At 40.6% G+C, this 26,436-nt stretch overlaps 2 protein-coding genes across 5 annotated transcripts; one reads left to right on the plus strand and one right to left on the minus strand.

Moving 5' to 3' along the window:
• Positions 1-325: 325 nt before the first annotated feature.
• Positions 326-24,458, minus strand: LOC108020317 (protein couch potato). Its single transcript, XM_070995539.1, is given in 6 exon segments — positions 326-2,865; positions 2,925-3,031; positions 3,263-3,461; positions 4,056-4,315; positions 23,145-23,918; positions 24,440-24,458. Coding segments are annotated over 6 exon segments (1,491 nt in total). The 3' UTR covers positions 326-2,733.
• hdly (hadley) lies at positions 5,854-22,002 on the plus strand. Of its 4 annotated transcripts, none has more exons than XM_036818168.3 (8): positions 5,854-5,975; positions 18,344-18,524; positions 18,596-18,683; positions 19,101-19,443; positions 19,507-19,682; positions 19,938-20,186; positions 21,461-21,574; positions 21,636-22,002. In XM_036818168.3, the coding sequence occupies exons 1-8, from the start codon at positions 5,959-5,961 to the stop codon at positions 21,797-21,799; spliced, it is 1,332 nt and encodes a 443-aa protein (XP_036674063.3). In that variant the 5' UTR covers positions 5,854-5,958; the 3' UTR covers positions 21,800-22,002. The 4 variants fall into 4 exon arrangements, with proteins under 4 accessions (XP_036674063.3, XP_036674064.3, XP_070853191.1 ...); XM_036818169.3 differs by having other exon boundaries at positions 5,942-6,058; XM_070997090.1 differs by lacking the exons at positions 5,854-5,975; positions 19,938-20,186.
• Positions 24,459-26,436: the final 1,978 nt, after the last annotated feature.

The raw sequence follows: 26,436 nt of genomic DNA on the forward strand, positions 1-26,436 counted from the left end.
ACCAGATGGCGTCTTGGTAAAGGCTTTCAATTTAAGGGGCTGTTATAGATGGCGTGTTAGTTGGTGCTACCAGATCGTTAAAATTATAACAAGAGGAAGAGGAAGACGGATGGCGCCTTTATTCAAGAATTTGAAAAATGTTGAGCCATCTTAGCTTTCTAATAGAGGAAGAACATAAAAGGACGAGAAGGAATAAAAGAAGTTTTGTTTTTATTATTTATTTTTAAAAACTGTTATTAATGGTATATGATCCAATGTGAAAACAATTTTTTATAGAAAAAAATCAACGATAACGGGATGACTATAAAGAAAACCACAGTTTATTTTCCTTTTGCATATCAGTATATTTATCGATTTTGCTCATATTATCGGGTGTCTTGACACATATTTTTACTGATACATCCAATATATTGGTAACTTCCTTGCGGAAATACATTTAATGCTTTTTGTTAGACACTGAGATGTTGAAAAGGTAAAATTGTACGAAGTTTTTGGTTTGTAGGAGTACGGACTGCCCATGTTTCCTCATGTGGGTCTGTATATGTTGTTTATCGTGTATAAGTTGTATAATAATACGAATACCATTACCTATATTGCAATGCGCTAGTTCTGGCCACATTCACGCACACACGCTCATGCACACGTTTGTTAATTTATTTTGATTAAACTTCATAACTTTAATACCTGATCATTACAGTTTAGTTTTAATTAGTTTAGCTATAATTGCATAGTTGTATATTATCTGTTTTCATATTATATTTCGAGTGTTTTTGATTTTTTTTATCCCCTCGTCATATGCAAATTGCGACAACATTTTCAAATTCAAATTTAATGCTCAACATTTAACTACACAAACAACGGAACTCATCGCTTAGACTTAACCATCTAAATGAAATTTTGTTAATTCACTCTAGAGTATGGATTTTGCATAATTAATTTGCTATGTTACCAACAATTATCTATTTTTATTTATTTATTATAAATGTTTTCCTGCTGATGCAGTACATCTTTTTTTTGGTTTGTGGTTGTCGAAAGGCTAGCGTTATCATATGTTTGTAATACTTTCGCGATACTAAACGCTGGGGAAGGCAGGCAGATAAATAATATATATTTAAAATCGTTCGTAATGATTGGGGTTGGGGGTAAATTAACCGGCAATCGGAGGCTGTGAAGCATATAATGGACAGGCAAACAATTGTTCGACTAATTTATGCACTCAATTGCACTTTCATTGATAGCTGCGGCTTTTCGAATCTGTTTCTGATTTGCCTATATTCAGATATGTATGCACTGTGTATCGGTGGGTGTGTCAGTAGAGTTACAGTGGAAAAGAAGGGCTTCACCCTTTCAAATTGCCACCTTTTGGAGCAGTAAATAAAACAGATTTTCCTTCGAAAAAGAACATAAATGAAAATTGTGGGTTTCTAGCTCTCGTAAAAAGTTGTAAGCTCGTCTAGGTTTTCCTTTGGTCTTTTGAATTCGAGTGTTTGCATTATGTCCTTGAGTCGGGGGATTACAAAGCTACAAGGTATGTACAATGTACAACAGCAAATCCATGAATACACACATCTCAACTGAATTTATGAAATACACATTTGCATTTCAGGTTTGTTTGCGCGTTGCAGAGGACTTAAAGCTGAACGTTTCGATACACACATAAAGCATTTACTTCTTACTAATAGTAATGGTAATACTGGCAAAACTGGAAATCAACAATAGGCTATAGGATATGATATTTGGTGTTTCCTTAAAAGGTGTTGAGAGTTCTCGTATTTGCTCACATCGATTGGGAAAGTTTCCCTTATATTGTCTAACTAGGTAAGTAATACATCTAGGCGTGGGTCTATTTAATATAATCTGATACACTTTGGTAATTAGTATAACATTCCGCTAGTGGCTAATCGACCAGTTCTTTACTTGGGAAATTAATAAAAAATGGTGGCAAAGTCAAGCCAAAACAGGGGGTTATCAATTTGTCATTAGCCATCTCCATTCAATGCTCCCTATCAACTGCTGTAGATTAGTGTGGTTATTTCACATTATATGTATATATATTTCTTGGTTTATAATACTAGGCTCAGTTTGTTGTAAGTAGTACATACAAATTACACAAAGTTTGATTTTCATTTGATATTTGTTCATCGTTCTTGAGCGCTTCGTTCACTATTTTATTTTTATAGGTAAATATCTTGTGTCTTGTATTTTGTATTTTGTAGGTTTTACATTGTATTCATCTCAAAAGTTCATTAAAATAAATGCCTTTTAGTTTGTTTGCTGGCACTTTAGTGCCGGAGAGTATCCAAGTGTTTGTATCTGATAATGTAGTGTAAATAGTTCCTTGTTCAGTTGGTGGTGGTAGGTGGGTGGTGGTTGTTTGTTGGGTTCTGGGTTTAGTTAGTTAGTTAGTTGATTAGTTTGTCTTGGCTTGCCTTTGAGTGTTGGCTAGAAGAAGGGCCGAAAGAGATTTGTGAAAGGCACTCCCATCCACTTGCCGCGGAGGAGCTGCAAAGAAGCTGTTCGGAAATTTCTAAATCACTCCGGAACCACTCGGAAATTCGCATGCGAATTCAGCGCACATGCATACACATCTCGAGGTCCCAGGTCCTTAGTCCTAGGCCCAGATCCCTGGGTCCTGCCTTCGTGTATGCCGCTGTTTGTATTGGTATTGCTATTAGTTTTTGGGCCCTCTTAAATGACACTCATGCGACGCCTGCCATTTCCGGTGCCCTCGGCTCAGTTGGCGTTGGCCAGCGTTTCGTGGCACACCTCCATGTAGTCCGGATCGTGCATGATGCCCTTTATCATGTCCTTCAGCATTGTGTAGCGAGGAAATATCGGATACATCTTCGAGCTGCCGTACTCTTCCTGCGGGTTCGGATGGGGATAAGCGGATACAATGCAAAGTTTTCGTCGCTTTCACTCACCTTCAGCACTCGGATGAGGTGCCGCAAGCCCAGATACTTTTTTAACAAGCGGTACAAGTCGTTTATAAGCTGCGTGTTCTCATGCTCGATTTGGGCAGTAGTCATATCTGTGTGTCATAATTTATAAATTTTATATTATCTTGAAATATGACTAACTTCTTATATAAAAATTTAGTTGGCCTTAAATATTTTTAAATTAATCATGCAATTTCATGTGGTTTTTCATGATAAGCTTTAAGTACTACGTTTTAAATATTATGTATTTATATTTTATATTTATTTTTATAGTTATATTTAATATTCAAATTTTTTGTGGGCGGTTAGCTGACTGCACTCACGTTCCAGTCTCTCCATCCGCTCCCGCCGCTCGGCCGCCTCCTCTGCCAGGCGGGCGGAGGTCTTCACCCCCTCGCCGGACTTCTGGGTCTTCTCCATGATGGAGCAGGCCCGCATCACGTAGCTGGGCACCGTCTCCTGCTTCTCCTGCCGCGGGATGTCCACCAGGGTCCAGTACTGGGTCTCCAGGCGGATGACTTCCTGTAGGCGATATGGAGCTAGGTTATACAGATCCAACATTTTAAGGTACAAGTTTATTTTTAACTAGTCAAACCATTGAGTTCTAAGGGTTTCTTAAAAATAGCTTGGGGACATGAAATATCATAAGCTGAGCTAAAGAATCTCACAAAAGGTTAAACAAAATTTGGTGTTTCATTGAATACCAGTTCCTATCAGCTTAAAAATGAGCAAAAAACCCATAATAATATAACACAAGCACGAGGCATTATCAGTAGATTGTATTGCTTCCTCAAAATCGTATTTTTTCACAGTAGCAATCCATCCGTGTACCTGAATGTATCTTCAATCTGCTAGAGGTATTTATTTACTGCCTTACTTATATTATTTTGCAATGCATAAGCTGTGGTTTTTATATTTATCATATAAATGTGAATATTTTGAACATTTTGATAATGACAAGAGTGAAACAGCCTGACAGAAGTGGCTACACTGACTCAAAAATATAATTACAACAATGTTAATCAAAAGCTATAGTCAAAGGTATTGATAAAAAGTTTTTATATTTAAAACACAACCAAAAGAAGACAGTTTTAAATACAGAAATGTTTCACCCACCTTTATCATCAGCTTGAGCATGGGGTAGCGCTGGAAGATATTGCGCTGGCTCTTCGAGTCGCCGTACTTGTTCATGAGGTTGATCAGGGCCTTCTTGGCAGTTTCGTAGGACTCCTCCAGACGCAGTCGCAGGGATCGCAGGCGCTCGTTGGTCTCGATTACCTCGTCCCGCGTCATTCCACTGGGCGCCCCCTCGTCCTTCACATCCTGCACGATTCGCCGCACACTCTGCGTGAATTTGCCCACAAAGTTTGTGGTTGCTGGGCGGCAAAAGAAAAAAAACAATACAAATTAAACGATAAAATAATTATAATTGTAAGGAAATTGCACGAAACACTGTCATTCATTATTCGAAATGTCAGTAGACACGCGCATTAACCCTTAATCAATCTGCGATTCATGCGGAAATTATTCGACTATGGGAAAGTCAAACTATTATGCCTTGATGAAATCGCATCGAACAAGCCCTGCTCTACTCATCTTTATAAAAATTACATTCTCATATCACCGACCGCGCTGGGACTCGAACACACGACCGATATTCATTGCTGATTGCGGGCGCAACGCGCTACCCGCAGCACCACGTCCACTATCAGAAAATATCTGTCTTATGTTCGCTTTGGTTCCGTCGCTGTTGAAAGCATTACCTTCCTCCCTTTTTGAAACAATTTTTTTTATTTCGTTTAATTATTTATAAAAATGACTACAAATATTAAATCACCAGCGTTTCTAGTTTACTCTAAACAAATCACTTAAGCTTAAATCGACTTATGGTATAAAATGTAATCATACTAATGATTATTATCTGTTCTGTTCTGAATATAATAGTATGGATTTTATTTTGAAACATTTAGTTTTAAATTCAATATTTTAAAACCAAATACATTTATTTTTAACCTATTACAATTTTTTAAGATGATTAAGTTTACATTATGAGTATTTCTATATTGTTTCGCAAAATGGTGATGCTTTGGCTAAGATAAGATATTTTAAACTAGAAGTTTCAATATTTTGTCCTGTGATTAAAGTAAGTCCTTTCTAATAATTTTTCTGTTTTCTTATAATGATCTTAAACAGTTTATGAATCTCTTAATATTCATAAAAAATCTTAGGATTAATACCAAAATGTAGTAAAAATGGCATCATAAATTCTTTTCGAAAATGTTCATTTTAAACAGACAACAAAGTATGTAGGTTAATTTGCCTTTTAAGTTTTTATTGGTCGATGGGTCTTCATTTTCACGACGCCAATAATTTCGTTCCCTTAATGAATGGGAAACTCCAGCATCAATTGAGCGCTGTTTAATGGGCTTTTCGTTGAGATGTTGAAAAGTGCAATTAGCATTCGTCATTGTCAGTCCGTTTTTGCGTCCGTAAAGTCATGGAAACGTGACATATTTCTGTTCCCGATTTGAGACGTGGGTCGTGCCTTCAGAAGGCGCTCGCTGATGGCTTTTTCTGGCGGTGACTTAAAACACTGCGAATTAGTCGAGCGCTACATGTAAATGAACATTGGCTTTCAAGCGCGCCAATTCATAATTAGAAACCCAACCATCTGTGGATTCTGACAGAGACATTCCCTTATGAAGAAAATGCACTGTCAGTTTCCTGCTGTGAATCATAAACACCAGCACAAAGAACCCGCATTGTGGGTGTCTGGAAAACTTTAATAGCTAGTGGATTTCCTACGCTCAAGGACTTTGCCCCCTGACGATGATCGTGACGTACTATTTGCAAACTTTGATCTGTCCGCTAATATTATTTAAGATATTTCAATGAGTTTCTTAAGAGAACTGCAAAGAGAAACGCCTGTATCCACTCTCTCAGTTTGTAGTATTATTTACCCAGTTCGGTTCGAAGTTTATACATATACTGGTATACCAGAGAATCTCTCATCAGTTGTATGTCGAAAATCTCGCGGTAAGCATTGCTCTGTGCCGATCCGCGGAAAAGCATAAAAGTCACTCAAAAATAAAATAAAAAAAGCCAAAAACTCATAAAACGTGAGCATAACAAATGAGAAATTCAAACAAAGAGGCGAAAACATATATATAAACTATGCATATACACAACGCGCCAAAAAAGAATCGAGAAAAGGCAAAGCGCCCATTGAACTCAAAATTATTCTGTTCAATTGCTGAAATTAACAGAAAAGAATAAAGCTCTTTACGAACTGTTATATCGAGTGGATTTTAAAGTGAAAAGTGGGATCGTGAGATCGTGAGAGGGCAGCCATATGTTCCATCTCCTCAGTCGGATTTATTGGCTGCGGCATGAGCATTATGTGGCTGTGCTCCTAATTGGTTTATTGGCTGGGCAAATTTAGCCGATGGCCATCGACTGGCTCTCGACCAGTTGGCCTTTTCCTCGGCTGGCGCTTTTTGCAAGTGCAGCAAAATTCCAGATAAAAATCGCAATTAATCCAATCCATGTTTGTTTTTTAACCCTTTGCTCGCCCGCCTGTGGTCTGATTTTTAATTCAAGTACGTCTTTATTTACTCTCCGTTTTTGCAAGGCATGCATAAAAATTTGAATTTCCAAGAACTTTTTTTTGTTCATGATAACATTACTGGCACTGGAATTTCCCTCGCGCTTTTAATCGTATAAATACTTTTATGTTTCTTGATAACAATTCTTTAAGAACAACAAAGATTAACGTAATACGTTATCGATGACCCCTGATATTTTTTAATGAGAAAAATACTGGAGTTGTAAAAATATTTTAATTACTCTTTAGAAAAAGTTATAATCTCGTTTAAATGAACTTAACTCTTTACTTTATTAAATTAAATTTTAATATTCTTAAAACTTTTAAAAATATTTTTTCAAAAGTATTCCATTTCCCTATATCTGAAGTTATTTTAAATGCTTTCATTCCTTATTAAATTAAACTTCAATAATCTTAAAACACTTAACATTTTTTCAAAAAATTCCATTGTGATAAATGTAAGTTCCAAATTAGTTGGACTCATTCTGAAAAATGGTAAAAGCTTGACTTTCACGATTCTGAAAACCATTTATAAAATGTTTATGTAAATTTTATTTACACTATCAGGAGAGTACAATAGCCATAAAACGAGTTTCTAAAGTTATATAATAATTGATCTATTTACTCAGCTACGCCTTAATCTAGACAAAACAACGAGTAACTTATGATCAAACAGCTTCTCAACAAAGTGCATACGTTCAAAGCTAACAAGGCGATATGCAAAGTAATCAACAATTGTATTTAAGTATTTCGCTTATTATCACGATTGTCATTGATCAGAACAGTTGTTTATAAGGGAAAAAACGCCTTTTAGCCAGTTAAACTCGTTTTGCGGACCGTGAAAGTGCAGAGCTCAGGCTCCTGGGACAGAGTGTTGTTCGAAAACTGGATCTGTCTCAGATCTTTACCCATATCCACTGGCAAAGGCAGCCAGACAGAGGACCCTCCATAAATAAGCCGCTTGCTCTGCTTCACTTGATGGCCGACTGAACAGATGACAGTTCATACCGTAATACATCAGTGTTTAGTGGTATATGGGTTGATGGGTGGCTGGGTGTCTGGTTGGCTAAGTTGGCTGTTTGGGTTGGGTTAAAAACTCTCTCGACCTTCCCGCTCATCCCACTGATATCAGCGAAAACGACAAGCAGAGTTTGTTTGACTGCCGAGCGCGGCGGAGAGGCGGCTAATGAGCAAAACGGCTTTTGTTTGTCTTTTTGGCCCCAAAGTTCCCCAGTCGACGCTCTTCGGGCTTCCAGCCAACCAGAGTACCTGCGTAAACCAGTTTTTTGCTAATTTGACAAAACACATAAGCAAAAAAAAGCGTCGACATATGTAAGCTTTTTTTTCGACTCGAATATGCTGTTTGTCTTTCGGCTCAGGCTGCTTCTTTGAGAATGAGAATGGGACTAGGAGCGAGGCAAAACAACACATAATTTGGCCAACAGCAAACGAAACGTGTCGTTGCCGCTCATTGTTTTCATTGGAGCTGAAAGATACTGAAAGTATCTGAAAGATACTTTTCGCTACGCACATAATTAAAGCTCTGCACGTGTCCGCATCTGAGTGAGTGACCTGCGAATGTGTGTGCCCTTTTGGTGCACAAATATTTCAAGTTCAACATTTCTTGAGCAAGGGAAACCCCGGCTTTTGTTTGTTCTTGAGCCCCTATTTACCTCGGTCTTAATTGTTGATTTCCTTTTTCTCTTAATTTTGCCATTTTGCTGTTGGCCCACAAAGCCTGTTCTTTGTTCTGTTTATTTGTTGTATTTATTCGCATTCAGTCAGTGACGTCGTAGAACCCTTATCGGTCGCAGACTTAGGGAATTCCAAGATACCTGGTTTTTCACCAAAAATTACTCATCGTGAAAACACTGCTCATGAATCTTAAGTTTGAATGACTTGCCCATGGCTCATTGTGGCCACTTTCTAGAATGCCCGAGGTATTTATCAAGAAAATATTCATTTTCTAAGTCACCATGTGTAATACATTTTATAGCAACAATTTGCCCTGCAGTCTGGCTGGGATTAAATTTCTCCAAGCCCAAAACCACAGGCACGCGCCGAGTATTAAGGTTGGGTGATCACATACTACATTTATCTTTCCCACGACTGTTGCGGTTTGTCACTCTCACTCTTACTCACTGTCTTAGAATTGCGGTTAGTGAAATCATAATTTTCATGATACACGGAAGCCAGGAAATTCCTAGTTTTATGCACTCAGAGTTCATTAAAAGGTTAATTTGCATGCTGTAAATAGTAATAACCATCAAAGCTGCTATGCATGTTTTAAGTCAAACAGATATTACTGTAGCTCTGACGTAATCGCATTCAAAACCAGTTCGATTATTTGTATAAACCATTTAATGGCTTATTCTTGTTCATCTTTTTTTAGCTCTAAACATCACACTACCTGTCAACGACCTTCAGTTTTCAATCAAAACATACAAGACGTTTTCAAGCACTTAAGAAAAACGTCACTTTAAATTGGAGTCTCTCCCTTGAGAGCAATTTAAACAAAGCATTGCAACAAATTACTATAATTAAAACGACAAATTAATGGTTTTGAATGGGTGTTGAGTTAAAAGCTCAAGTTACGTCAGTAAGTTGTTAAGTCGATCAACCGCAGAGCTAATACCCTAACACCTTGAAAATAAAAATTACATATTCTCTGCTAGGCAACACAATTATTTTTTTTGTGCAATTGAAATTTGTTTCCGACTTTAAGAAGCTGCTTTTTTATTGTATAATTATAATATCATTCAGCAAAGAGTAAAACCACTAATGGCCTTAATTATAATAAAATCGCATGTGCCATTTCAAAGTCAGATCTAGGTAGCGATTTATATATCCGCTGGCTAATGAGCATCAGTAATTGGTTGTACATTGTACAGATATAAAAATGATTAATGGGTACAGAGTACCAGAGTGCTCAAGAAAAATATCATAAGCTTTTTGGTCATGCTCAGTGGGCTTGATAGCTTGGAGCCTTAAATATGTCGCAAGCATGAGATCATATAAATATATAAATTCCAGGAACAATAGCTTTGCCAGAACCCCTCTCCATATTTCTTGAAAACCAAGCTCATCCCAATTACCATAAGCCATTGTCTGCATTGGGAATCCTGGTGGCTAATCACACTAAATTAAGCTGAAATGCGAATGAATCATTGGGGAGCTTGAATTTATTTACCGATTTTCGGCAAACGCAATGCCTGCAAATATTTGACTTGTTTGTCACACTCGATTACCGCTGACCTTCCGCCAACGGACGTGGATTTGTATGCAAAGGGCGTGGCACCGCCTCGCCCATCAATAACCCGAACTAAACGTCTCGACCTCGCTAATCCTAGTGGCACGTGCTTATTACCACTCCCCATGGAAACCCGAAACCCCAAACCCAAAACCCCCATCCCAAAGACCCCCCAACCCATTCGCATTCCCTCATCCCGAAAACCATCGAGTTTGCTCAGCGTGTTTTAATTAGTTCGGGTTTTGGCAAGGACTAGCTTCGCAGGGAAAACGCTTTCTGTTTGACTAATTGGCCGCATTTTGTGAGCGCGTGTCTGTGGGTTCCTCGACCACGCCCCCTGCCGCCCCGTCAACGCCCCCATCAATCATCGAAAAGTCGAAAATTTCGACACGCCCCAGATTTATTGAAACCGTGCAACGTGCCCGTGCACTTCGGGCCAAGTTAAGTGACAATTGCCAACTGCATTTCCCAGTTCAGGGGGCTGAGTCATTTGCATTTGGACACCTAATCTCTAGGTGTGGTCCATAATAGATGTATGTTAATTTAAGACACGACCTGACAATAATCCGCATTAGTCACCACTGGGGTGTTTTGACAAATGTCACCTTAAATGGAGCATTGCTTATTGATATATTGTGGCTAATGAATGGGGGAAATTAGAAATGCTAAAGCTGTGTAAATGTTTTCCATGTAGGAAACAATAGGAATTACGCAATGTTTTTTTTCTCGAGAAGTAAATAAATGAGGGTCACCTGGGCCTAAACCACCTTGAAACTCCAAGCTAAGTAGTTTTTAAGCCAGCATTTTTAGCTGGTCATTCGGACAAGACCGCAAGTTGGCCAAAACACCTCAAAATTGTGGAAGTCTGGTGAAAAGTTTGTGGTCATCCGACATTCGACCACAGATACCAACTGAGTTTTGTGGCCCCTCTAAATGGCTCAATCAATAAGCAGCCACAATTCCAGGATATTTCCGGTCAAGTTTTGGGGACTTTGATTTGCCCCATAAATTCCAGGGCCCAAATGGCAGCTAAAGTTTCAGTACAAAATGCCAATTTGTTGTGCTGTTAAATTGAATTGAAGCTTCGAATTGAATTAATATTTGAAAATCATCAGCCAGAAGTTTAATGGCAAAGCCGGATGGCTGTCTTTTTTATGCCCCAAAATTTAATATGCACTACGGGGCAATGCTATATAAGGCCACTTAATATTTAATGTATGAATGTTTTGGGGGGCCGGGGGGCAATGTTTGCCAGAGCCTGGCATTTTCATTAAAACTTTAAGTCACTTTTGGTGCCGTTATTTGATGCTACTATTTTGCATTATTCAAGAAACTGCCGCCAACGCCGCAGTTGGGCAAACACAAGAGCTCAAAGAGGCCCAGACACACACACGCACACACACACGCACATGAGGAGGCTGCAAATCCTTCGGATCCAGACTCGCATTCGTAGTCGTCCTTGTCCTTGGCAGGATTGTAGGCCCGAAAGGCAACACAAATAGACGTGTGCCAAAACACACAAACAAATGCGGGGCAAACCAAGCGAAATACTCGCAGGGCACACACATGGGACCCGAAAACCGGAGACAGGAAGATGGAATCGGGATGGAATGGATGCTATGGTATGGAATGCTATGGTATCCAGGACAGCGGATCCATTTTACTTGGGTGGCTGAGCCACCGTTTGAACTTTGCCATTCAAAGCAGCCCGAAAAATGTGCCCGAATAGCGAACTGAACTGAACCGACTAAACAAATATGTAGGGCCGTATCGCATATATATATATATAGTATAGTATGTATATGGAGGGAGTCCAATTGAAGCCGCAGTTTGGCAGCCGCACAAATGCGGAAGCGTGCGGCATCAGCAATAAGTAGTGGCCAACAGTGAGTAACGGCAACAGCGGCCATGATAATGGCAATCTGTCAGTTCTGGCCAAACTAAACAATGGCCACAACACAACACTACTACAAAACACCACACACACACACGGAATGGACAGGATAACGCATTCAGCCAGCGAGACAAATTGACAGACAATTTAGCTGTCAATTGTGCGTTGCCCGCTCGGTCGACAGTTGAGCCAACATCCTGGCATTCGGCGAATGACATTATTAGTTTAGCCCCGAGACCAGACAAGGGCTACCCCGAGACATTAGTTCCGAGCAAAAAATATTCATAATTCCAGCTTAAAATTTCGAAATTCATAATATACCGGCCAGGATAAAGTGATTTAGAGGGAATTTACCCCAAAAATGCCGGTCACATTTTAAGGATAAAGCATATATAATGTTTTTATTATAGGTATCTTATATATATCAGGTTCGTTAAATTATCTTTAACTAGTGATTAGATAGTATAGGCAAAGAAGTAGAAAATATATTAAATCAAATGTATGTTCCATAAACAGTACTTAAACAGTCATCCCATTATGGCTTATTATATTTCTCATGTTCACATTTTAAAGACATTGTAAGCCGAAACTCACTGGAAACAACCAGTTCACTAAGTATTATTAATGATTTTAAATGAGAAAATATATACCAAGCAAACTAAGGTAGAGCATTAATTTAAAGCACTCAAAATATGATAGATAGTAGAAACAACTCAGCAAGAGCATAGTATCTTCAGAAAGCTGTACATCTCCTTTAATCCGAGCAACAAATGCAAAGTACGCCAAATAAAAACGGCGATTTGCCGGATGACTGCTGAGCCGATGGGCCAAAGTGCCTGGGGCGTAGTCGCCAGGACAAAGGATCTGCCTGCGTAAGTAGCTGTAAGCACAGCTGCTTACTTGGGGGCATTTATCATACGCCGCGTGGGCCAGGCGTTGACATAACAATTAAGCGAATTGGCCATGCTTAGAGGGGGGGATTGCGAAGAGTATACCTTGGCAGATAATCTATTTTCAGTTATATTTCATAACGACATCCTGCCACTGACATTCCCCCCAGGGATATTTATGTTTTAGCCACTGCCACTTGGCCAAGACATTCGCATTCCGCTGGCTGAGTGCATATAATTTCACTGGCTTTGGCTTTTGGCCCTGGCTTTGCGCAACTTTTGCAATTAGAACTGCAGCCAAGTAGCCAAGTGGTTGCTCACAAAGTGCCATCAACTTTGGCGGCACTTCGAGTGGGTGGAGGGCACGGGCCCTTGTAGACCGCAACTACGTAGTCCTCGGCAGACTGGCACTTGTTGTGCTTTTAACATGTTGATATTGTTTCCCTGGCCAAAACACCCATCCATCCACCCATTTCCCGACCCGCCAACCCCAACTACTTTGCAATTTTCGTTTGCTGTCACATCGCAAAACTCGGATGTTGGGCATTTCGAATGAAGCCAAGTTCCCATGAATGTGTCAGCCAGTCTGTTTTTGTTTTGCCTCGTTATTGTCCCTGTTTGCCAGCCAGGAGCAGAACACACAGACCAGATACAAAGCCCAATGACAGCTGGGAAACAGGCTGCACTGGCCGCTCCTTTGAGGGCTGACTTGCTTGACGGACGTTGAAGGGGCATATGATAACCAAGTTTTGATACCAACCCACTTGATTCAGGCCAAAGGTAAAGACCCTGCTCATTTCTCCCAGGGAATTGATCACTGTGAGGCATAATACTTCTTTGGATTGATATTAGAATATATATAAGTACAAGCATATTGCAGTGAGCCGCCTCCATTTCAAGCGGAATGAGCAACAAAAACTTGACAAGAATGGAAGAAAACATTTTCCACTTGCATTGTTTCCCACTGGATGATGATGATGCCCCACTTTGCTCTGTGTGCGTGCCGCATAAATTTCATTTTGAACAATAATAAGAAAAGTTGGCTGCTGCCGTTGGCCTGCGGGGCAAAGCTTCCAGTCAGATCAAAATCACACAAGTAAAAACGGCAACAATGGTGCAGAAAAAAGTGTGTGTATGTGTGTGTGTTTTGTGTGTTTAATGCAAAATAACAAAAAACACCGAAACAAAAAGAGTGTGGCGGAAGACAGGAAAAAAAATAGACGGCTGACAGCAGGCCAGGGCCATGTTACGTATACGCCCCATTGAGCGGCCAAATCGCATTACGCATACGCCATGTGGTAGTTGCAGCAAAAAAAAGCCGAGCAGCTTAATTACAACCCCTTTGGACTGACCTACATTGATTCGGCATCGACAGGAACATCACAATTATGCAGTATGCCCAGGATTGTATGGGGGTCTCATGTGCATGACAGCATTTGCATTCTGTTGCAGCTGCAACTACGTGACTTGCCTCGACGTGCGACACTTTGACACCTGAATCCGGCTGGGAAAACGCCCAGGATAACTCTGTCTTCGGCCATGTCAGGCTCCTAAGCCAATTAGGTGGAACAAAGGCCACCACATCTAAAGGCAACACCACGTGTTGCTCTGGCATAAACAATTTATGAACGAATTTCGACCTAGCACCCCACCCCATCCCAAAGAAAATACCATTAAGGCCAGCGTAAACACTGGGTACACACACATTAAGCATTAAAACGAAATCTTTTCAAAATCACATTCGGTTTCGGGGGATTTCACTTACAATTTTTCGCTGATCATCAGCAGCGCCGTCATGATGAGCAATACCAAGAAAAAATCCAAGCAGTTTATTGCGTATTTTTAGGTCAGAGATGAGCAAACAGTGGATTCAATATAACACGGGGGCAGCTCCGATTGAAGCATCTTCTTACCTCGCTGCATGTTTACCCCACTGTGTTTGCCTTTAATCGCATCTGCAATGAGTTTTCCCGACTTTGATGAGTTTGCTCGCCCGGGGCCAGCAGCCGAATTTCCATATCAATTAGCAGCCCTCGCTCCGATCGAACATTTTCGGCTGTTTGCGCAGCCCGTATCTTTAGCTACCTCCTTATCTGTATCTGTATGAATAAAAAACTAATGAAATCCGATTTTCCGTGCCACTTTATGGCTTTGCCCGCCATTCGGTTACTGGCTCGAAAGGCAAAGTAACCGCAGGTGGAGGCCACAAAACATGTTGCTTCAGTGACACTGGGCAATACAGCATTAGTTAGATATCGATTCTTGAAAAATTACTTTAAGCTAAGATGTTTTCATATTGAGAAAATATTAGTCTTATATAACCTTAAAAAAAACTCATCAAAATATTCTCATTAAAAAATTTTAATTGGTTAAAAAAATATGTGAAATATTGCATGTATTCTGAAACTTTGAGTTATCTATCCCAGAATAAATAACATCTGTGGAATGTTGACGAAATAAACTAAATTAAGAAATATAAAAATATTATATTTATATTATCTTTAGTTAATGCAAGATTTTCTTTTTGTGAATATAAAAACAAACAGTCAAAACAATGTATATAAAGGATGGGTCTATCTTCTTTTAAACTGATCTAGAAAATATATATGGGGTAATTAAAATCATTTAATACATGATTTCACGATCGTTTTTTAAACTGATCTTTAAAAAATATCTATGGGGTATTCAAAATCATTTAATAAATGAATATTTTGAAACCTAGTTTTTTCATGTCCTTTTTGTAAAACACTTTTGTTGTTGGCTAGTGTAATCGACCTGGTTGTTTGCGGCGGAAGGGGGCCTGTGCTACACTTGGCTGCCCACATCATCTTTTCGGGGCCACAGTGTTTGCGACCAAATGGCCGCTCTTACGGCCAAGCGGCTCCGGGTTCCTGTGATTTTGGTTCCGGCCCAGGTCACAGTTCGCCCGGGTTCAGCCGGAGTCCAGCTGGCCATGGGCCATAGGGTAAATTGCACTCGCCCCTGTTGCCGATAACTTTCTAATGAGTGGTAATCGACGTTCGACTGCATGTGTGGACTGGCAGTAGAGGATGTTCCCTTTGGGTGGATGTGGGTGCCTGAATTTGGGGCAGCTCTCTTTTGTGGCAACTGGCACTCTTCAAAATTCAATTTGCCTTTGTGAAGCGCCACAGATGGTCGGTCAACTGTGCGCTGAGGTGAGAACTGCAAGGACTTTGCATACAATTATTAAAATTGTCAGTGGACAGCCATCGCTTTATGAATAATGCACCAACACATTTGGCTTAATTAAAAGCGTCATATTTAATACGGCTAATGGCCGTGCTATGGCATCCCTGGGTCACCTAAATTTCGATGGTTCATCCCACTCTTTATTACATCAACTAAATCCAATTAAGCAGAGCTGCCAGCCACACAGTTACTCAGTTTGCCGGGCAAAAAATGTACCTGCTGCAAACCCAATTAAAATTACTTGCAGTTTCTGGCCAAAATTGGATTACCCAGGGTTAAAAAGATTTCAAAAATGCAACACACATTCGGCAGTTCGTAATTGCCCGAAAATTGCGGTCACTGCTAAAATTCTCAAATTTAAAAAAAAACGGCAGAACTAAATATAGAATCCTCGCCGAAAACCAATTAAGAGCAGACTTTTTTGATCTCGTTTTCCACTGTGTCTGTGAGAATATTAAAATTGAATATTTAATGGGAATTCTATAAGCAGGATAGAGGAAAAAACCAGAGGATTGGGGCAACATGTGATGTTAGCGAGTAGGAAAATGCTTTTATTTTCCCAGTTTATTCATATTCATGGTGCAGCGGATTCCGTTTTTATTTCTTTTTTTTCTGGGAGTTTGTTTTCCATGCTCATTTATACATCGGCCACTTGTGGCACACTCGAATTGCCGTTGTTGTAGCAACAAATTGAGGGTTATTCCCTCAACAAACTTACAATTTCCGTCGGCTATTCACACAATTTGGGAATCGAGTTTTTGTGCTGCTCCAGGTCCTTATGTTGTTGCAGGTCGTGTCCTGACCCAATATTTTCAGCTTCAATGAGCAGGGTTACTTGTGTGGAATTTCGGTACGAGTGCCTGTGTGGGTTTTCGAACATGCAGACTATGTATAAATAGTTGCATCGGTGAATCCGTTAGCATACTTTTATGGGCAACAGCTGCAGCCGGATGGAGGAAATGCATTTTGCCAAATTTATTTTAGTTGGCCCTGGATTTTACCATCTGATTCACAACGAAATGAGAATTCGCCAATCACCGCAAAATTGTTACAGCAAAATATGCAAACCGATTGGTAATTATTACGTGCAAATTCAATTAGGTAAATCGTCAGTGAAGGAATTTTCAATTACACATGGCCAGCATTAAAAATGGGATTTCCATGTTGTACTTGATGGGGGGCTCAAATGATTTATGATCTATGTATCATGGTCTATAAGTTCTCGGTGTTTTCCACTCCCATTTCGTTCACTCTAATTTCCGTTGGCTCGTTTCCTGCGGTTTCAGATTTTCTCCCTGGCTGGTAATGCAATGCTTTTTCTTCTCTAATTGGTTGTCTTGTTAGCGAATAAGATTGTGCAAAGGAAAACTCAGCTTTATACGGCATTTTCCGGTTTATAAATATTGTGCTGCCATAAACAAATAATACAAAGTCAAATTAGATTTACAGAAAAAAATGCTAGGGAAAATTTTAGCGTTTAGCGAATGCTTCATAAACGAATAATAAAAACGCAAATATTATGTAGAAATAATAAAACTTTGAGACCGGAAACCCAGAATAATATCAACAATTACCATCTGTCTTAAAAACAATTTCAAATTATCTAGAAGCTTTTTGAACACGAAAATAATACAGCTGTCAGAAAAATCGTTCTGAAATTGTCCATTCTGGTACTTTTTCCTAAGAATTCTTACTCATTGTGCTGTCATTTAATGACGTATCTAGGTGATATCTTGTTTACCAAAAAGAAGGTAAAGTGTTATCTCTCCGGAGGGAATGAGATATTGAAATTCGTGGAAAACATCTGTTCTGACGATGCATTTCGTTTATATTAAAGGCAATTTCGGGCAGTCGGTTCAGTTTGATTTCAACTACCAGAGAGTAAGGAAACACTCGGAAATATTGAAAGTACAACTTGGAGAGGGATATTTTTTTCGATTAAGCAGTCGTTTAGTTTAAGCTGCAGTAGGAACAGTATGTTTCAGCATATTAAAATCCTAAAGTGCTCGGCCATTGTGTTTCGGTGTCGAACAAGTTTTTCCGCTTTGAAACGCTCAGCGAGCCCGACCTCATTGGGTTATGGATGGCAGCTTTCGACGTGCCAGGGACCAGAAAAAATAAGAATAAATAAAGAATACGGAATGGGGAATAAAAAGCATAGCAGAAAGCCAACGAAAGTAATTCAAAAGTTTGCCACAGAGCAGAACGGGCAACAAAAGCCAAGAAAAATTGAACTCAACTTGATGTCTAATTTAAAACAAACCCCAAAACCAAGCCGGGGCAAACCGAGCCAAGCCAGATCCTGATCCCGATCCCAGAAGCCAAAACAAAACCGCAACAAAATTTACAACTTCAAAACTTTGCCATCGGCGGTTGTCCTGCCTGATGTGTGTTTCAGTTTTAGTTTGAGTTTCAGGGGGTTTTATTTGTTATTTGTTTGCTTTTTTCGTGGTGTAGGATATGGGGGGGGGGGGGGGGGGTCAAGTACATAATTGAGATTGAACTGCAAGAACAAAGTTGAACTAATGCACAATCTTTGCTCGCTGCCAATTGCAGACCCGCCAGCCAACCGAAGGAGATGAATCGAACTGCGCTGTCCACTGGCAGCACCAGCCGCAGACTTCCGGCTCTCTTGTTTGTCCTGCTGCTCGGCCTGGTGGCCCAGACCACCGGTCGTCCTTCGCCGGAGGACGAGAGCGACTTGGCCATCATACCGCCGGATACCGACAATGTGGAGGTTTGTGCCCGGGTCGAGCCTGAAATCCAATCCGGCATTACTTTACTTGCAATCTCTCTTTCTCTTGACAGATCCATAAAGTAAAGTTCGTGAATGGTGTCATGCAGAAGGATCATCCGGTGATCATGTACAAGGAGGACTTCGTCAGTGAGGACTATGGTAAGTCGATACCATCATTTAAGGCACTAAGTTTTAATTTTGATAGTTTTAGCTATCAAGAGGGGCCCATTGATAATATTACTATTCTCGAAACTTCGCTTAAAATTTTAATTTTAAATTTAAATGACCCTTAGACAAAAACTTATTTTAAATTATTTTTCATCTTTGTTTCAAGAAATATACCTAAAAATATTTTTTATTCTTTCCAAAATACAAAAGTAGGTAAAAAATGTAACTGTTTTGTTAAGCTATACCATCGATGGTAGACCGAACCCATCAATGTTTGCTAAATTTTACAACCACCTACCGCTAGCCATTTATAAACTTTAAGGTGACTGTTACAATTGAGTAGCGTTTTTCATTATGACAATAATGAATGAATAATAATTATCATTTTGTATTTCCTTTTTGGTGTAGATCCCACTAAGAATGAGTCAAATCCTGTTCGCCACAAGAAGCACAAGCGAACGCATCATCATCGTGTGGAGCCACAGCAGGAGAACGACGGGGACCCGATCCTTTTCGACATCCTGCCCGACAAGCCGATCGTGCTGGAGGAAGACCTTAAAGCTCCACTGGTCACTTCCATCGAAGTCGCCGAACTGGCGGGACCCGTCAAGAAAGAGGCAATAACGAAACATCCCAAGAAGTACCACAGTCGCCAGCGACGACAGACCTATGGACAATATCAAAATGAACTTGTCCTCCAATATTACTATGCCAAACCCCAAAAACAAGAGGTGCCAGTTTTAGTCTATTAGTAAGATCGACTTACACGTACTAGCATAGACAAACCGAATAATACATTTTTTTATAATCATAGTAAGCGGCTTCCGGTGGCGGGTAAACCAGCCATTCTGTCGGGACCACTACCTAATCGTTATAATCCGAACCCACCTTTCATTGAAAATAGAGGTGAATTTGACTTGATACACGAATCAGATCCAGCACAGGCCGATTTTACCATATATAACACTACCAGGACCACGCGACCTCCAAGTAGGTGAAATTGAGAAACCTTTTTTTGCTCCAATCCCAGTTATTATTATTATTATAAAATGTTCGACTATAATGTAAAATATACAGGCGAACCTAAATTTAGCTATCCCAGTTATAATATTAAATATGATATCAAAATTACTTATAACCCATTCGAATCAGGAATAACCGAGGGTTTTGCCAACTAACTGCCTCTCCGACTATCGCTTTATCTTTAACTCGACCTGACCTATGTATTATCATCTTTGTGAATAGTGACCACAAGGCCGCCGCCCTTCCCGCCCGCTGGGAGACCTATTGCGGTAGATCCCATCCGGAGGCCCCAACAGACGGGGGCCCCCCCGTTGGCCGCCACTGAGCCCAAGGTCAGCAAGTGCGTGTGGGCGATCGTGAACTGCTGCACCAGCGACAGCAAGAAGATCCGGTACAACTGCTTCGAGACGTTCGGCTGCCATGGCGCCTTTTGGGGCATCAATCCGTGTGCCGATGAAGATGTGAAGCAAGGTGCGCTTACCAAGGTCCTGAATGCCTACCAATAGGCGGTGCTTACCGGTCCTGCTTCTCATAAAATTGCTCAACGTCTCAAATGCAAACTTAATTTATTTTAAACATATATTAAGTTTTAACTTTTGTAAATATACATATATATATTTTTCCGCTTGGAGATACAAACCAAATCATTTATTTTTTGCATTCACAACTCTTTCATAATAATTTTTTCAAGTCATAATTGTATCATTAATAAATCAGCCCTTAAAAAATGTAGTTTGATGTTAGAAAACTCCCAGTAATAACTTTGTTAAAAATATCCGTTACTCGTATGGTAAAGGGGTTGTATTGTAAGTGTACTTTAAATCATATGATCCCCAAACTATCGTAATATATCATCATTTTTACATTGCTTAGCTAATATATTTAAATTTTAAAAGACTTAGGTCAGTGAGTAACGGGTATTTCACAGTCGGATCTTTCGACTTTAGCATCCTTTTATGTTTTTATTCTTTTTATTTAAGCTTCCATAACCCGGTGATGGACACAACACAACAATCAAAAATTTCCAGCTAACACATGGTTTGGTTACCAACTATTATTTGTTGCCTCATCTGTCAATTATCGCATGAATTTCATTTCATCCAAAAACCAAATTAAAATCACCAATTTACGGATACGACTTGAATATGTTTGTTTAATTGGCTGCCAATCGAGTGTCCAGACATGTAATCCGCTCACAATTCGATTGCAATTACACAATCCCTTCAGCCGTATCAATTAACCAACTGCCAGGAGGCCACTGGCCATTGATGGTCTATCTTTTAATTGGCCGTCTATAATGGGTCGCAGAACACAATTTACACCTGCAAAGCCAATGGCAGCTGCATTGCTCTGGCGGTTTATTGAGGGATAAAATTATGTTGTTGCGCCATAATTGGCACATGTACACATAGAAATAAAAGTTGCAGTTGTTGACTAACAACAAATAATATTGGTATGGAAGAATGGCAAACTTATCTAATAACAACATGAGTTTTGTATAGAAAAACAATATATTTTCTGATGCATAAATTGTACTAATTATATACCACACAATATCTGCCAGTGTAATGAACTCAGCTGCTGTTGTTCATTAAAGCCCGAACTCGAGGCCGTTGTTTATTAATTGAGTGAACAAACAGAGGCGCTCAATTTGGTGAAAGTGGGCACACATCCATACACAATCCAGCACCTACTAACTTGCACTTTAGCACCATGGTTTACATGCTGACGCCTCTTAATTGCAGACGATCTGGTGCCCCTAGCCGGTTTCTCGCCCCCCGGATTCCCCCAATCCGAATCCCAACCAGCACCAGCCCCAGCCTCAGTTTCTGCCCCCCGACGTCCGTTCTCCAGGACAGGTAAGCTGGCTAACCGCAAAACCCACAACCGCCATTCTCAAATATCCCGCATGCCTTGCAGATGGTTTCCATTTTCCACAGGACCACGGCTACCAGGAAAATAGCACTTGCCAGCGGGCCTCGAAGCTCTGCTGCTCCCAGAGAAATATTGGATCCCAGTACGAGTGCTTCCACCATCACGGCTGCAACGAGAGCATCTCGACCATTATATCCACCTGCTCCTAGGATGCGCAGGATAAGTCCCAATAAGTCCATATATGCACTGCAAATCTGTCTGTGACACGAGCCTCGCGTTTCAAAAGCCCCATTTGCACCTTTAAGTTTCCGAAATTACTAGCGGAACACACATATAATATACATATAATTTCTAGTCGGCTTTGCCAGTGGGGCTAGCCCTAATCAATAAAGATTTTGCTGTTTCAAACTAACCATATATGGTTCTTTTTATGCTCACACTAATTACTATTAAATGGAATTAATCAGCGCAAGTGCACTGGTATGTCTATACATCTATCCATTTAAAGCATTTCAAGCTATCAATAAAATTTAATTAGTTGTTCTCCTGCTTGCTTGTTTGTTTTAAATTAAAGCAAAGTGATGTTGACTCTGCATTTCATGTTCTTTTTCCTGTTATGTTGTTAAATGTTTTTAACCAATTGACTTTAATTATTCAATTAGTTAAAGCTTAATTGAAAATAAAATGTACAGACTTCTGAATAAAAATAATGAATTAATAGCCACAAAATTATAATTGGTATTCCAATTCAATTTACACTTTGAGCAATTGATGAAACTAATTTCCGATCCAATGATTGTCTAGGCTGGAGTTCTTCTCGTTCTTTCCTAATTTATTTCTTTTTCATTTCGAGCTCTAGTCCTTCACCCGACACCTTTCTAGGAGAAGTCCCAGGAAACAGTCCTAAGCAGGACAGCGACAGCTTGACAACAAATCTCCGCTGAGTTAATTTGCCAGCCTAATGCCATTTCCCTTGGTATTCAGGGACCCAATCACAGGACATAAGGCGATTACGCAGTGTTCCGCCCACTGCCCTTTTTTCGAATTGTGTTTAACTGAATGGATCTGCCTTGCCCGTTGTTCTTTGAGTATTTTCTAGTAGGTGGGTACCCACTTCACTTGGATAAGGTGGGTGTACCATTTTTGGGAATTAATGCCCGTTGGACATAATTTGAGTATTCCTTTTTAAGAGTTTTAAAAAAGGAACTTTGTAATTTTTAAGAACTCATGTTACATCTCAAAACCAACTTTATGAAAATGTTGAGGCTTAAACTTAAATATATGGTCAAAACGCCATTTCTGTTAGTGGACTTAAAGAAAAAGCAGAGGACGAAATGAATTCAGGATAAATATTAAATGTACTTCAATTTGTATAGATTTTCTATAAATGACGTTTTCAGTTACTGCCTATTATACCTTTTCATTAAAATCAACTAAAATATTAAAGGGGTGGCATTTGTAATATACCATGTTTCAGCAATAATCCTTCGGCATTTTTAATCCCCTCCCAGATATTTGTTATTACGAAATTCTCGCGGTATTCGGACTACTCACCGCTGCCGCTGTCGTAGGATCTGGTGGTGGAGCCACTGGTATTGGAGCGCTTTATCTCGCGTCGACCCATTTTATTTGCGGTTGGCTGCTGGTCCTCCGGGTTTTGATGCTGATGCTGGTGAATCTGCTGGTGCTGCTGGTGTCGAGGGGAATCGGGTTCGGAATCTCTGGACACGTGGCACGTGGCAAGTAGCGCGCAGGCTGTGGAGGCAGCCGCCTTTGCAACTGCCGAACTGTACTGACCACCGACTGTGGATTTGGATGCGGATGTGGATGTGGAGCCGGGTTGATGCTGCAAGTTCAGCGAGGGCGTGGATACTGCGGTGCGACCGCTGTGGTGCAACAACGCCTGGCCGGGAACGGTGGGCGGGAACTCAAAGTAGTTGGCCTGGAGGTGATTGCCGAGCAAATTGATGGCCGGCTTGGTGGCCAAACCGCTTGAGATTTCCGCGTGGCTGGTGTGACTGGAGGTGCTGCTGCGCCTCCGCTGGTGCTCCTTGTACTGCGGATGGTGCGGATAAGGATGCGGATGCGAATGCGGATGCGTATGCGGATGCGGATGCTGGGAGTGGGTCGGAGTGGTGCTGCTGCTGCTGGCGGGGTTCACTTGGTGCGGCGTGGGCGGCGGCGGGGGACAGGCGTTGTTGATGCTGCTGCTGCTGGCGGAGGATGATTTGCGCAGTGATGATGGTCTCAACCCTTTGACAGGGTACAATGGGTACTATCGTCCGGCAACGCGTACCCAATCGCGGTGGTCACTGTTGTACCAAATACCTATAAATAATGATAAGTGATTGATTTAAATATGGCTTCTTAATATTTAACTTCACCATACGGTTAAGTATATCATAACTTTTTAAACATTTTTAAATATTTATAAAATATTACTGAATTTAAATGTAACCCACTATGCAAACCTAATATGGATTGAGGTGGTGCAAGGGAGATGGAGATATGCCTGCAGGAAATCGGCTGTTTGCGAGATTGCACTCTTTATTTGCCTTTATCTTTTTAATGAATGGTCCGATGTAAACTATTTTTGGCATGTAGATAGGTATTGATAATCAGAACAAAATGCCTTTAAAGTTAAATTTATAATAAGTACACATACAGTACTCATACACATCTTTTTTGTTGGTAAATTTTCTTTATGTTACATTGTGCTTCAAATTGAAATAAAATCAAATCCTATTAGAAGTAAATACCTCTAACTGCGTAAAAACCAATACGAATTTAACCAAAAATCAATGCAGGATCTAATTCTCCCGGGACAGTACCAAAAAGATGAGGCAAACTTGGCTGCGTAATCGCCATTGTAGCCCATCGATAAGCGGACATTAACTGCACACACACTGGCCGGATTGAGGGCAAAGTGCACTTAAAGCCAACTCCAGTGGCGACGCGTGTCCTGCATGACAACGCAGATTGCGCATACGCCCCGTTAATGTCCGCCATTAGCAACGCCATTTGGGACAGCACGGCCATCGTCGACCATCGGCGTCAATTTTGCCAAATATTTGGCACATGAAATCATTTTGCGCTAATAAAATTTTACGCCCCTTGGGCGCTCCATTGATTTCCTGTAAAATGCCAGGCCACAAAAACTGACCACACACTCGCCATAGGGCGAGTGCCCATCCCCATAAACGGCAACAACAACCGCATAGTAATCGCCTCTAATGGTGCGGCATTAAGATTCACAGAGAAAGACCATTAATATCTATGTTGGGGTCGTAAGTGCCAGGGATTAGTCGGTGCTTGCCAATTAAAATTGATTAAGTCGCGGCAACAATTGAAAATTTAATGAGGCGAAGGGCATGGGGAAGTCGTTTTTTCTTCTACAATGAAAACTAATTAGGGCCGTGCATTGGGGAATGCAAATAAATATAAATATGTTTATCGAGCTGGAAACTGATTTTTACTCCCTGAAGAGCGCTTTACTTTTCCTCCCACAACATGACAAATCATCGAAGTAGAGTCAATGCAATGAGATGAAACCATCAGCAATAGAATCAATGCATATTGAATTAGATGGGGCAAGCACATCCTCAGTTGCCTGGCGACAGTTCAACAGGTTGTGCCGAGTTGGCGAAGGTAAAATCAATTGATTAACCGGCTGAGGAGAGGGAGCATCAAATCGAGTCAGCGACGGTTCATGTGGGTCCTGCCAATGCAAATGAAATTGCAGCTGCATTGGTGCGTTGCACTATTAAATTATGGCCAGCCTGTCAGCCTGGCATAGCCAAGTCCCAAGTCCCAGGTGGCAAATCAGCACTCGCAAACAAGGCAGATGCCCGCTCAAAGGCCACCCCATCCGATACGATCCGAAGCGAGCGGAATGCAATTTAACTTAATGGGATTTCTCGGGAAGGAGTCTTTTTCCTGGTCAGAGCCAGCCGGCGGTTTAATGGCAATGTTTGTTCGCGCTCGCACAAAGCAGATCCTCGGGCCACAATTGCTGTCATTCGCCAGCTCATTTTCCGCTTTCAAATGGAACTGCTTTTTGACAGTCTGTTGCTTTTGTTTCAGGTCAGAACCCATTAAAAACTAGGGTTCAAAAGTCAAAAATACGTTTAAATCCCTTGTTCTTGTAGGTGTTTAAAAGTATGCAGTGAATAAAATATTGTCATTGTTGCATACTTTTAGGCACCTCTTTAAAAAAATCGAATAAATATTATTTTCGGTCCCTTGTATAAATTAATCTTCGTATTGGGGTTAAATATTATTTTATTTTTCATTACCTCCCTTATTTATTCAGCTTGAAGGAAACAAAAAAATAGAGCTGCAATGTATCGGTTTTCAACGGAGAGCTTCTTCTTCCACATGTTGCGTGTAATCGGCCTCGATGCGAATTACCATAATACGACACCAGAAAAGGACGCAAAAAGGCAGCCGGCACACAGATACATTCGCACACACGTGCCGAAGGATATCCATGCCAGTTCGAATGAATCTCAGCTTGCGCTTGGCCAACTGAAGCGTAGACAAGGAGCTGTTTGAGTTCTGGCCCCGCCACCCGAACCTTGGCTGCTGGAGGGACGGATTAAGGCGTCAAATTGTTAGACAAGTTCCTGGCCCGGCCCTGCCTTTTTGTTCGCTCGTGGATAGATCAAAGCCCCGATGCACACACTATATGCATACACACTCGCATATACATATAGTATGGGACGTGTGTGTATTGTGCAGCGACGTGGCTTAAGCCCACATCCCTGACAATGCCTTTTAATCAATTCCCCGAGTCGCTCCATCAATAAGCGAAGGACGGCCCGGAAAATCTGAGTTTCCTTTCGGT

The sequence above is a fragment of the Drosophila suzukii genome, chromosome 3 (assembly GCF_043229965.1).
Source record: "Drosophila suzukii chromosome 3, CBGP_Dsuzu_IsoJpt1.0, whole genome shotgun sequence".
In the NCBI taxonomy this organism is placed as follows: Eukaryota; Metazoa; Arthropoda; class Insecta; order Diptera; family Drosophilidae; genus Drosophila; species Drosophila suzukii.

Bases quoted from the DNA above. Each gene is read 5' to 3' on its own strand.
- hdly (XM_036818168.3), top strand. The intron at 18,684-19,100 runs GTAAGTCGATAC...TTTTTGGTGTAG, and splicing joins CTTCGTCAGTGAGGACTATG to ATCCCACTAAGAATGAGTCA. The intron at 21,575-21,635 runs GTAAGCTGGCTA...CATGCCTTGCAG, and splicing joins ACGTCCGTTCTCCAGGACAG to ATGGTTTCCATTTTCCACAG.